This window comes from Panulirus ornatus, chromosome 47, assembly GCF_036320965.1.
Source record: "Panulirus ornatus isolate Po-2019 chromosome 47, ASM3632096v1, whole genome shotgun sequence".
NCBI classification, from domain to species: domain Eukaryota; kingdom Metazoa; phylum Arthropoda; class Malacostraca; order Decapoda; family Palinuridae; genus Panulirus; species Panulirus ornatus.
This window is the reverse complement of record NC_092270.1, coordinates 22995011-23008325: the sequence shown is the minus strand read 5'-3', so window position 1 is coordinate 23008325 and position 13315 is coordinate 22995011. Positions and strand designations below refer to the sequence as shown.

General features: G+C 43.4%; 1 protein-coding gene across 9 annotated transcripts in view; it reads right to left on the bottom strand.

Annotated features, from left to right (window-relative positions):
- The window catches only part of LOC139763685 (uncharacterized), a 265984-nt gene that overhangs the window by 230702 nt on the left and 21967 nt on the right, over nucleotides 1-13315 (bottom strand). For 8 of the 9 annotated variants that reach the window (XM_071689996.1, XM_071690001.1, XM_071690002.1 and 5 more), the window contains exon 2: nucleotides 3246-4141. In XM_071689996.1, coding sequence (XP_071546097.1) covers nucleotides 3246-4141 — 896 coding nt within the window. The remainder of the gene's footprint in view (nucleotides 1-3245; nucleotides 4142-13315) is intronic. The other variant, XM_071690003.1, reaches the window with a different exon arrangement.

Below are 13315 nucleotides of genomic sequence, written 5' to 3'. Positions count from 1 at the left end.
TTTCACTCTATTCCCCTTATTTGTTTAAAAATCCAGGCCCTGTGAGCCACTACACCCTTAATGCATGACTCATGGGGAGGTTGCCCTCTGAATTTTTCCTTTATATACTGAATCAACATTTCTTCTTCCAAAGTGGTTATTCAAAGCAATTTACTCATCATACCTGTTTCCCTGATGCCTTCTCATTTATCATTATCAAAAAATATAGATACCAGTGTCTTGGTCTTGCATACTGTAGGCATCAAGTATATGGTTTGTCTGTGGTTGAGCATTGCCAAAAGACATTCTCTCTCACTTTGATTAATGTTTCACAATAAATACAGTGTACTATTTCATCCAACTTTAGTTGAATGATGTCAAAACACTCCACACTATCCCTCTTTCTTTTTCTCTCACTTTAATTTGAAGACACACAAACAGGACAATATATTTCTGAGGATCTGGTGAAGATAAAAGCTAATAATACTACTTCAATGAGTACAAACAAAAATTATACTGGAAAGAGCAAATGGTTGGAAAAATCCAACTCTGTAAGTTTCTTTGTGGTCTGAAAAGCATGCCATCACTGAAGTCTGGTGCAGATATATACGAAAGAAATAAAATCTTAACGTGGGAACAAACACTAATACAAAGATATTGGACAAATTCAGTTATTATGTTTCATTATAAATTCTAGAGGAAGTCACAACTGTTTGTAGAAGATAAGAAGTGCAGATGTAAAATTACTGCAAAAAATGGATATGTTTACAAATGGATGGATAAGTGGACATAATCTTTGAAATATTTTCTTTTTTCTTGCTTCAAAAGGGATGGAGACATGCACAATGACAATATCATATTGTATACTCAGTCATGTGGAAACAAGCAAGCTGTTGGGCAACCATAACGTTGCATGCTGTCACATGAAGAGGAGCAGACTATCAGAAAACCATCACATTGCATGCTCTGTCATACGGAGACAAGCAGACTGTCGGACAACCTCAATGATGAATGCTCCTTTGTATGGAGAAGAGCAGACTGTTGGACAACTATCACATTGCATGCTCTGTCATATGGAAATGAGCAAACTGTTGGACAACCATCATGTAGGAGACAAGCAGACTGTTGGACAACACACTGCATGCTCCAACATACAAGGACAAGAAGATTGTTGGACAGCCATCATAAAGCTCTGTTATATGGAGACAAGCAGACTGCTTGACAAACATAATGTTGCATGCTTCATCATAAAGAAACAAGTAAACTATTAGACAACAATCATGTAGCATGTTCTGTCATTAGGAGACAAGCAGATTGCTGAACAATCATAGTATTGCAGGCCATGTCATATGGAGACAAGCAGACTTGGACAACCATACTGTTGTATGTTATGTCATATGGAGACAAGCAGACTGTTGGATAACCATAACATTGCATACTCTGTCACATGGAGACAAGCAGATGGTTGAACAATCATAATGTTCAATGCTCTGTCATGTGGAGACAAGCAGACAGTTGGACAACCATCACACTGCATGTTCTGTTACATGAACACAAGCAAACTGATGGAAAGCTAAAACAATGCATGGTCTGTCATATGGACACAAGCAGGCTGAATGACAGCCATAGCATAGCATGCTATTGTATGGACACAATTAAACTCAAGGACAGCCATAATATTACATGCTGTATCATATGGACACAAGCAGACTGATGGACAGTCATATCATTGTATGTTGTCAATTGGACACAAGTAAACTGATAGATAGCCATAACACTGCAGCCTTTTTCATAAGGACGGAAGCAGACTGAGGAATAGCCATACACAGCATGCCCTGTCATTTACACAAGCGGACTGATGGACAGCCATGACAATGCATACTTTGTCATTTTTTGACGAGCAGACTGATGGACAGCCATAATACTGCATACTCTGTCATTCAACAAAAACGAGGAAGGAGGAAACAATGTATAGTACAATATTCACAAGCTTGTTTTATAAGCAGGTATAAAAAAAAATTATTGGGTAGTACTTATGTGAGTGATGATATTTTAAAAAGTAAGCTGAACAACAACAAACACAGGTAGCACATCAGTAGAAAGATCTTATTTCATGCAGAGATGAAAATGACAGATCCACAAAGTATCTATATCTGATCTGTACATACTATAATAGCTCAAGCCACTAACTCACTATTTACAAAAAAAAGTAATATTCTCAATATAAATGCACACAGAAGGCATAGTAATATCTGATTTAATAATAAACATCGTGCTCAGATTAAAAACTTTCTTAATTAGTGTGATGCTTCAACTTATGACCTACTGTAATATGAATCTGCACGTGCATGACATACAGCACAAGAAAATGAATGCCCAACTGAGAAAAATTTTCAGAAGGTATGTATGTTACTATGTTATGCAAACACTTTCATTAAAACTAAAATGCTACTACACATATATTAGGCTCAAGTCAAAGGGTTAAATAATCCTTGAACACAAGCCATACAATGGCAGTGTATACACATATATTATGCTTTACTCAAAGGGTTAGATAATCCTCGGACACAAGCCAGACAAAGGCAATGTTAAAATACAAGTAAAAATGGATACAGCCCCCCAGTAGAGAGCTCGCCGAACAGAAGCCTGCCTCACTACACATCTCCATCATTAGTGCCAGTGTTCTGTACTCAGCCTTATTGCAAGCAACAGTATACAACATTAATATCAAAACCGAGAACACAGCTTTCCCAGATACTAAGTTAATGAATTTTCTACATGTTTTTTAAGTTGCTGATTATGATGGATCAAAATATCAGAAGACTATCCTCTTAAACTGAGGTACTGAGAAAAAAAAAAAATTTAGTTCCCAAGTCAATACTCTTGTTGTTTCATGTTGCCAGAACAGAAAGTCCATTAATATAATTTTCTAAATTGTAGCTACACGAATCTACAGCCCTTGTGAGGACCACATGATGCCCAATATTAGTAACATACAATCCGCTCCCAGCTGCCCACACTTATCACACACCATATAATCTGTCACCCACACCAAATTAATGCAAGCTTTTTGTTCTAATCCCTCAACAGTAATTTGTTCATTATAAAAATCTTATGTTGATTACAAAATGGTGATAAGGGTGACATTACCATGCAAAACCAATCTCAAATTTTCAGAGACATCAATTAAAAAAAAATAGGTATTGGTACAAGTCTTAAGTTGGTGTGGGCATCACTGCATGGGCATTGCTGTGGGTAGAACATACCAGCGGGGAGTGGCAGCTCCACAATGTGATGTAGTCTGAGTCGAGGCGACGGTGTCGGCGGCTCCCCTGGGGGATGATGAGCGCCCCACCCACCTTGGTTGTGCATGACAGAGTTAGCCGGTTGTTGGTGCAGTAATCATGACTGGAGAGAGAACTTAATGATCCAAGTTGATGACAGTGTCGGCAGCAACATGGTGATGATCTCCCACTGTCACCTGACCCATGGCCTCTGTTTCGTCGTTCACGTGATACTTCAAGTCCAGGTTGCTGATAATCATGAGGTTGAAAGTGGTGCAGGTGGGTATGATGAAGGCCTTCATGGTAACTGTGACGTTGGTGGTGATGGTGTTCATCACAGGAGTCACAGCTAGGCTCATCATCATCACACCAGCACAAAGAACAATCACAGGGATGCTGGGGAAAGCGGGAGGTGAGGTGGTGATGGTGGTGATGACTGTGCTGATGAAGGCTTGATACAGATCCTCGTTCACACGAGGAATCTCTCCCATTATGATCAACTGAAGAATCTCGAGATCGCCTATGACCAGTTATTTCCCGTGAAGGGGAATATAAACGATCTCTAAGGCTATCCCTAGAGTCTCGAAGCCCATCTCTAATGGCATCTCTTAGAGTTCTGTGGGGTACTAGGTCACATGCCTCAAGTGTTCGAGGTCGGGGAACTGGAGGAGGACGGGAATGCTGACGGTGGCGATGAGTTGGACCACCGCCGCCTTCCTCACCAGATTCTGGGGGAGTAGCTAAACTTAACTTCAGTGACTGATTGCGATGATCAGGAGGAGTGGCCAATCGTGTGACATGACCTTCCAGTAGACCAGTTAAGATGGGTGAAGTACGGACCCATTCAAAATCTTCATTCCCAGATACTGATGCTTCCCCTGTTGAGAGGTACCACATTAACAATGTGTGTGCATGCATGTATATGTGTGTTATGGGGATAGAGTTTTGTACTCATACTGCCCCATCTAATAACTTTGTACATGTACTATGTATGTTTTTACTCTTATATGTATACACACACACCAGTCCAAGGCAGGTACGTATTAATTAACCAGCCCTGAGGGGAGGGAGAAGACTGGGTTGGCTGTGGGTCAAGTACCATATCCAAGATTCTAACTGGAGTGACCCATGTGTGAATCATGGTCAGGGCCATAATGACAACACAATGAAAGCCACATTTGCATGTATGTGTACGTAACTGCCTATTTGTACATTAGGGATGAAAAGTTTTACGCTCTTAGAATCCTGTCTCTTGTACTTTTTGTTACATCCACTACTCTTACAATGAATTAGTATTTCTGTACATCCTTCTTAACCATCTTTCTTAGCTTCTGATCATGGCCTCTGTTAACACTTTTACTGCATTTTGTGAAGAACTGTTACTGCCAACAACATCTAACTGACTTGGAACTTAAATGCTATTATCAGATATCCCTTCTCCCTTCAACCCTTTATGAAGGACAAATGTGTAGCCTTCAGTCTTTCATTGAAACAAAGCCCTCTCAATTCCAGTACCATCTTAGCTGCTCTTCTCTGAAACTTCTGAATCTCATCTGTGTTTCACTGCATGTAATGACCAGACCTGAGAGGCATGACCCAGATTAGGTTTAATATGTGTTGCGAATAACAACAAATATTTCCTTATCCATATACTATACTTGAATGCATTCTTAAAGTAAGTGTGTGTGTGTGTGTGTGTGTGTGTGTGTGTGTTCTTTCACATCATTCAAATTATCAAAGAGCAAAGACAACAAAAACTGTTGGTTAAGTTGGTATGGAATATATTTTTGCTTTTATGGGGTGGTTGGGTGTGGTCAGGGGGTGATGCATACAGTAAGTCATGATGAAATCATTTCTTAAAATGACAACATATGAGTGCCATGGGAGAGCAATAACAACTTGAGAAGATCAAGGAGTATGACAGGGACAGAAGATTAAATATGTGGATTACTAACTACTGTCAGGGATTAAAACTACTGATAGAAGTCATGATGAAATCATTTCTTAAAATGACAACATATGAGTGCCATGGGAGAGCAATAACAACTTGAGAAGATCAAGGAGTATGACAGGGACAGAAGATTAAATATGTGGATTACTAACTACTGTCAGGGATTAAAACTACTGATAGAAAAAATAAAAAGTAAAATACTTTAGAGGTAAGTATTAAAGCTGCAAAAGCAAGAGTAAAATCTAAGAAGTTCATGTGAAGAGTACATCTCCCAGATGACTGAGGTAGACAACTATCAGTGGTGTAGTATGTTTCATAAACAACATAAAGTTGGGTAACTTGATTCACAACTAGAATCATGATCTGAGGGCATCTTCTCCAGCTGTAACAGTATTAACAATCAATGAAGGTGATTGGGTGTTGTGACTGACAATTAGAAAAATTACTGGTACTAATGAGAGTGTACAGGAATGTGAGTGTCAGCTGCCATCAAGAGGATGATGGGTTATATCATGTGACAAATTCAACATCTCCGAAAAATAAAACTGATGATAAGAGTTCCCTAGACTGAACCATGCACAGTGTGAAGGATGACACACAGAAAAGCCATCTCCTGCTGTTGAATATCTGCAGGGTATTTTCTCCTGAGGATGTTTGTGGTCAAGGTATTTCCTGTGCAAAAATATTTCAATTAAGAGAGAATCGTCGTGCATGAGAATGACCAGTCAAAGGATGATTTGGTTATGGCTGTTATAACCATATGGCCACCCACTTTGGTATATACAGGCCAAACGTTAGTAACATTTTGCCTGTGGGAATGGAGAAGAACACAAGATGAGGGATGTTGCTATAACAGCTTGCCATAACAGACGACACTGTGGGGATGGAAAGGAACATAAGGTGAGGGATCTTGCGATGACACATGACACTAAGGGGATGGAGAAGAACATAAGCTAAGGGACCTTGCTATGACACACGACACTGTAGGGATGGAGAAGAACACAAGCCAAGGGATCTTGCAGTAACACATATCACTGAGGGAAGGGAACAAGTTGAGGGACATCGCTATAACACATGAGAGTGTGGGGATGGAAAAAGTTGAGATTTTACTATAACACATGACACTGTGGGAATGGAACAAGTTGAGGGATATTGCTGTAACACACAACATTATGAGCAAGGAAAAAGTTGAAGGATCCTGCTATAACACACGATACTGTGGGGATGGAACAAGTTCAGGGATCTTAACATAAAAAACGTCACTGTGGGGATGGAACTATCTGAGTAATCTTACTATAACACATGATACTGTGGGGATGGAACAAGTTGAGGAGCTTGCTATAACACACGATACTGTGGGGATGGAACAAGTTGAGGGATCTTACGATAACACGATACTGTGGGGATGGAAAAGTTGAAGGATCTTACCATAACACATGACACTGCAGGGATGGAACAAGTTGAGGGATCTTATCATGATACTGTGGGGATGGAGCAAGTTGAGGGATCTTGCTATAACACATGACATTGTGGGGATGAAACAAGTTGAGGGATCTTAACATAAAAAATGACACTGTGGGGATGGAACAAGCTGAGGGTTCTTACTATAACACATGATATTGTGGGGATGGAACAAGCTGAGGGATCTTACTATAACACATGATACTGTGGGGATGGAACAAGCTGAGGGATCTTACTATAACACATGACACTGTTGGGATGGAACAAGTTGAGGGCTCTTACTATAACACACGATACTGTGGAGGTGGAACAAGTTGAGGGCTCTTACTGTAACACAACACTGTGGGGAGAGAACAAGCCGAGGGATCCTACTAAAACACATGATACTGTGGGGATGGAACAAGTTGAGGGATCTTACTATAACACACGAAACTGTGGGGATGGAACAAGTTGAGGGATCTTACTATAACACATGATACTGTGGAGGTGGAACAAGTTAGGGGCTCTTACTGTAACACACAAAACTGTGGGGAGAGAACAAGTTGAGGGATCTTACTATAACCCATGACACTGTGGGGATGGAACAAGTTGAGGATCTTACTATAACACACGACACTGAGGGGATGGAACAATTTGAGGGATCTTGCTGTAACACACAACACTGAGGGGATGGAACGAGTAGAGGGATCCCACTATAACACACGGCAATGTGGGGATGGAACAAGTTGAGGGACCTTACTATAACACATGATACTGTGGGGAAGGAACAAGTTGAGGGATCTTATTATAACACATGACACTGTGGGGATGGAAAAATTGAGGGATCTTATTACGACACACGACACTGTGGGGATGGAATAAGTTGAGGGATCTTACTATAACACACGACAATATGGGGATGGAACAAGTTGAAGGATCTTACTATAGCACACGACACTGTGGGGATGGAACAAGTTGAGGGATCTTACTATAACACACGACACTGTGGGAATGGAGCAAGTTGAGGGATCTTACTATAATGCATGATACTTTTGGGATGGAACAAGTTGAGGGATCTTACTATAACACACGACACTGTGGGGATGGAACAAGTTGAGGGATCTTATCATAATACACAACACTGTGGGGATAAAACAAGTTGAGGGACCTTACTATAACATGATACTGTGGGGATGGAACAAGTTGAAGGATCTTATTATAACACACGACACTGTGGGGATAGAACAAGTTGAGGTATCTTATAACACACGACACTGTGGGGATAGAACAAGTTGAGGGATCTTATTATAACACACGACACTGTGGTGATGGAACAAGTTGAAGGATCTCACTATAACACACAACACTGTGGGGACAGGGCTGGGAGACTCCACAGGCAGCCGCCTGTCCAATCACTGTTTTATCTCCTCTCTTGACTCGAGTCACCAGCCAATCCCTCATACCCCTGCTCCACAGTACCACATCTCATGCCTACAACCCCTTACCAGCTACATACTGTATCATATATATATCTACATATTGTAACCCCTCACCCACATACTATACCCCAAATAAACATATGTAATGTACTCAACCAAAATGATGTAACCCACAAAACCATATCCTCTACTATACCAACAAACTGTATCTCTTACTAAATCCTTTAACCCACATAGTGAAAGGCACAGGTGATCCTCAGTGTACAGGCCAGCACTGCAGGTGAGTCTGTGTATATGAGATCACTGCAAATGAGCCTCAGATTACCGGGCAGCATTGCAGGTGAGCTTCTGTATAAAGGCCAGCACTGCAGGTGAGCCTGTGTTTATGATAGCACTGTAAGTGAGCCTCAGTGTATAGAGAAGCATTGTAGGTGAGCTGTGTATAGGCCAGCACTGTTGGTAAGCTTCAGAATGCAACCTAGCACTGTAGTTGAGCCTCAGTTTCACAGGCCAGCACTGTAGGTGAGCCTCAGTATACAAGCCAGCACTACACTTGAGCCTCAGTATACTTGTCAGCACTGTAGGTGAGCCTGTGTATAAGGAAGCACTACAGGTGAGCCTGCATATAAGGCAGCACTGTAGGCAGGCCTATGTATAAGCCAACATTGTAGGAGATCCTGAGTACAAGGCAACACTGTAGGTGAGCTTGCATATAAGGCAGCACTTTAGGTGAGCTTGTGTATAAGGCAGCACTGTAAGTGAGCCTGTGTATAAGGCAACACTAGGTGAGCCCCAGTATACATACCAGCACTACAGATGAGCCTGTGTATATGGCAGACTGTAGGTGAGCCTGTAAACATGACAGAACTGTAGGTGAGCCTCAGTATACAGGACAGCACTGCAGGAGAGTCTTTGTATAAAACAGCACTGTTGGTGATCCTGTGTATAAGGCAGAACTGTAGGTGAGCCTGTGTATAAGGCAGCACTGTAGTTGAGCCTGTGTATAAGCCAGCACTGTAGAAGACCCTCAGTGTACAGGTCAGCACTGTAAGTGAGCCTGTGTATAAGGCAGCACTGCAGGTGAGCCTGTGTATAAGGCAGCACTGCAGGTGAGTCTGTGTATAAGCCAGCACTGTAGGAGAGCCTGTGTATAAGGCAGTACTGCAGGTGAGCCTGTGCATAAGGCAGCACTACAGGTGAGTCTGTGTATAAGTAAGCACTGCAGGTCAGCCTGTGCGTAAGGCAGCACTGTAGGTGAGCCTGCGTATAAGGCAGTACTGTAGGTGAGCCTGCATATTAGGCAGCAATGCAGGTGAATCTGTGTATAAGGCAGCACTACAGGTAAGCCTGTGTATAAGGCAGCACTGTAGGTGATCCTGTGCATAAGGGAAAACTGTAGGTGACCCTGTGCATAAGTCAATACTGTAGGTGAGCCAGTGTATAAGGCAGCATTGTAGGTGAGCCCGTGTATAAGGCAGCACTGTAAGTGAGCCTGTGTATAAGGCAGCACTGTAGGTGAGCCTGTGTATAAGGCAACACGGTAGTTGAGCCTCAGTATACAGGTCAGTACTGTAGGTGAGCCTCAGTATACATGCCAGCACTGTAGGTGAGCCCCAGTATACATACAAGCACTGCAGGTGAGCCTGTATACATGGCAGCACTGTAGGTGAGCCTCAGTGTACAGGACATTACAGTAGGGGAGCCTGCGTATAAGGCAACACTGCAGGAGAGTCTTTGTATAAAACAGCACTGTAGGTGATCCTGTATATAAGGCAGTGCTGTAGGTGAGCCTGTGTATAAGGCAGTACTGTAGGTGATCCTGTGTATAAGGCAGCACAGTAGTAGGTGAGCTTGTGTATAAGGCAGTACTGTAGGTGAGCCTGTGTATAAGGCAACACTGAAGGTGAGCCTGTGTATAAGGCAGTACTGTAGGAGAGCTTATGTATAAGCCAGCACTATAGGCGAGCCTGTGCATAAGGCGGTACTGCACATGAACCGTGTATATGCCAGCAACAGTCTGAAGGTGAGCTTGTATATAAGGCAGTACTGTAGGTGAGCCTGTGTATAGGGCAGTACTGTAGGTGAGCCTGTGTATAGGGCAGTACTGTAGGTGAGCCTGTGTATAAGGCAGCACTGTAGGTGAGCCTGTGTATAAGGCAGCACTGTAGGTGAGCCTGTGTATGAGTCAGCACTGCAAGTGAGTCTGTGTATAAGGCAGCACTGTAGGTGAGCCTATGTATAAGGCAGCACTGTAGGTGAGCCTGTGCATAAGGCAGTACTGTAAGTGAGCTTGTGTATGAGGCAGTACTGTAGGTGATCCTGTGTATAAGGCAGTAATAAAGGTGAGTCTGTGTATAAGGCAGCACTGTAGGTGAGCCTGTGCATAAGGCAGTAATGTAGGTGAGCTTGTGTATACGCCAGCACTGTAGGTGAGCCTGTGTATAGGGCAGTAAAGTAGGTGAGCCTGCGTATAAGTCAGCACTGCAGGTGAGTCTGTGCAAAAGGCAGTACTGTCGGTGATCCTGTGTATAAGGCAGCACTGTAAGTGATTCTATGTATAAGGCAGCACTGTAGGTGAGCCTGTGCATAAGGCAGTACTGTAGGTGAGCCTGTGTATAAGGCAGCATTGTAGGTGAGCCTGTGTATAAGGCAGAAAATTAGGTGAGCCTGCGTATAAGGCAGCACTGCAGGTGAGTCTGTGCAAAAGGCAGCACTGTAGGTGATCCTGTGTATAAGGCAGCACTGTAGGTGATTCTGTGTATAAGGCAGCACTGCAGGTGAGCTTGTGCATAAGGCAGTACTGTAGGTGAGCCTGTGTATAAGGCAGCATTGTAGGTGAGCCTGTGTATAAGGCAGCACTGTAAGTGAGCCTGTGTATCAGGCAGCGTTGTAGGTGAGCCTGTGTATAAGGCAGCACTGTAGGTGAGCCTCAGTATACTGGCCAGCGTTGTAGGTAATCCTCAGTATACAGGCTAACACTATAGGTAAGCCTCAGTATACAGGCCAGCACTGTACGTGAGCCTCAGTATACAAACCAGCACTGCACTTGAGCCTCAGTATACAGGCCAGCAATGTAGGTGAGCCTGTGCATAAGGCAGCACGGTAGATAAACCTGTGTATAAGACAACACTGTAGGTGTGTCTCAGTATACAGGTCAGCATTGTAGGTGAGCCTGTGTATAAGGCAACACTGTTGGGGAGCGTGTGTACAAATCAGCACTGTAGGAGAGAGGAGGCTGTGTATAGGACAGCACTACAGGTGAGCCGCAGTATACAGGGCAGCACTGTAGATAAGCCTGTTCTTCCGACAGACTGTAAGTAAGCCTATGTATACAGGGCACTACCAAAGGTGAGCAAGTGTATAGAGCAGCACTGTGAACGAGCCTCGGTGTACTGGGCAGAAGTGTAGGTAAGCATAAGTGTACAGGGCAGCAGTGTAGGTTGACCTTCATTTGCTTGCCAGAATTGCAACTAAGCCTCAGTGTAAAGGCCAGCATTGTAAGTGAATCTGTGCACAGTACATAACAGCAGTGTAGGTAAGCCTCAATACACAGGCCTGAAGTGTAGATGAGCCTCAGTGTACAGGCAACCAGCGTAGAAAAACTCCGTGTACAAGCCAAACGTGTAACTGAGCCTTAGTATACAGGCCAACAGTGTAAATATGTCTCAGTGTACTCGGCTATGGTGTAGCTTAGCCTTAGCATACAGGCCAGCAGTATAAATAAGCTATAGGACAGCAGCGTACGTAAGCTTCAGTATACAGGGCAGCGGTGTAGGTTAGCCTTTATGTACTGGGCAAAAGTGAAGTTGAGCTTCAGTGTACAGGGCGGCACTGTAGGTACGACCCAGTGGACAAGGCAGTAGAAGGTAAGCATTAGTGTACAGGGCAGCAGTGTAGGTAAGCATTAATGTACAAGGCAGCAGTGAAAGGAAGCACCAGTGTACAAAGCAGCAGTGTAGGCAAGCCTCAATCTACAAATCAGTAGTATAAGTAAGCCTCAATGTAGAAGCCAGGAGAGTAGGTAGAGCTTCATGTACAGGTCAGCAGTGTAGGTGAGCCTATGTATACGGGGCAGCAGTGTAAGTGAGCTTCAATGTACACAAAAGCATTGTAGGTAACCCTCAGTGTGCATAGCAGCACTGTAGGTAAGCCTCAGTGTACTGGGCAGCATTGTAGGTAAGTCTTAGTGTACGGGATAGCAGTGTAAAAGGTAGGATATAGGTAGAACTCAGTGTACATGGTAGCACTGTAGGTGAGTCTCATTGTACAGGGCGGCACTGTAGGTGAACCTCAGTACACAGGGCAGCATTGTAGGTGAACCTCAGTATACAAGGCAGGACTGTAGGCAGGCCACAGTGTACAGACTAGAATGTATGCGAGTCTCATTGTACAGGGCAGCACTGTAGGTGAACCTCAGTATACAGGGCAGCATTGTAAGTGAACCTCACTATACAGGGCAGCACTGTATGTGAACCTCAGTATACAGGGCAGCATTGTAGGTGAACCTCAGTATACAAGGCAGCAGTGTAGATAGGACTCAGTGTAAAGACTAGAATGTATGCGTCAGTGTACAGGGCAGCAGTGTAGGTATACCACCGTGAAGAGAAAAAAAGTGTAGGTAAGACTCAGTGTATAGGGCAACACTGTAGGTGAGCCTCAGTGTGCAGGGGACTAGTCTAGGTAAGCCTCCGTGTACATAGCACAGTTCAAGGCAAGCCTCAATGTACAGGACAATGGTGTAGGAAAGTCTCAGTGTACAGTGCAGACCGGAAGGGAAACCACAGGGAACAGGACACTGGTGTAAGTAAGGCTCAGCAGACACTGGAGAACTGGAGTGAAGCCTCAGTGTACATGGCAGCAGTGAATGTAAGCCTCAATGTACAAGTCAGCAATGGAGGTAAGCCTCAGTGTACAGGTCAGTAGTGTACGTGAGCCTCAGTGTACATAAGAATATTGATAGTAAGCCTCAGTGTATACGGCAGCAGTGTAGGTAAACCTCAGCGGACGAAGTAGTAGAGTAAGTTAGGTTCATTGTATAGAGTAACAAAATATGTGAGCCTCACTGTATAAGCGAGCAATGTAAATGAGCCTCTGTGTATAGAGCAGCAATACAAGTAAGTCTCAGTGTACAGAGCATCATTCAACGTAGGCTTCAGCGTACAAGACAGCAATATAGATAAGCCTCAATGCACAGGGTAGCACTGTGGGTGAACAGCATTGTA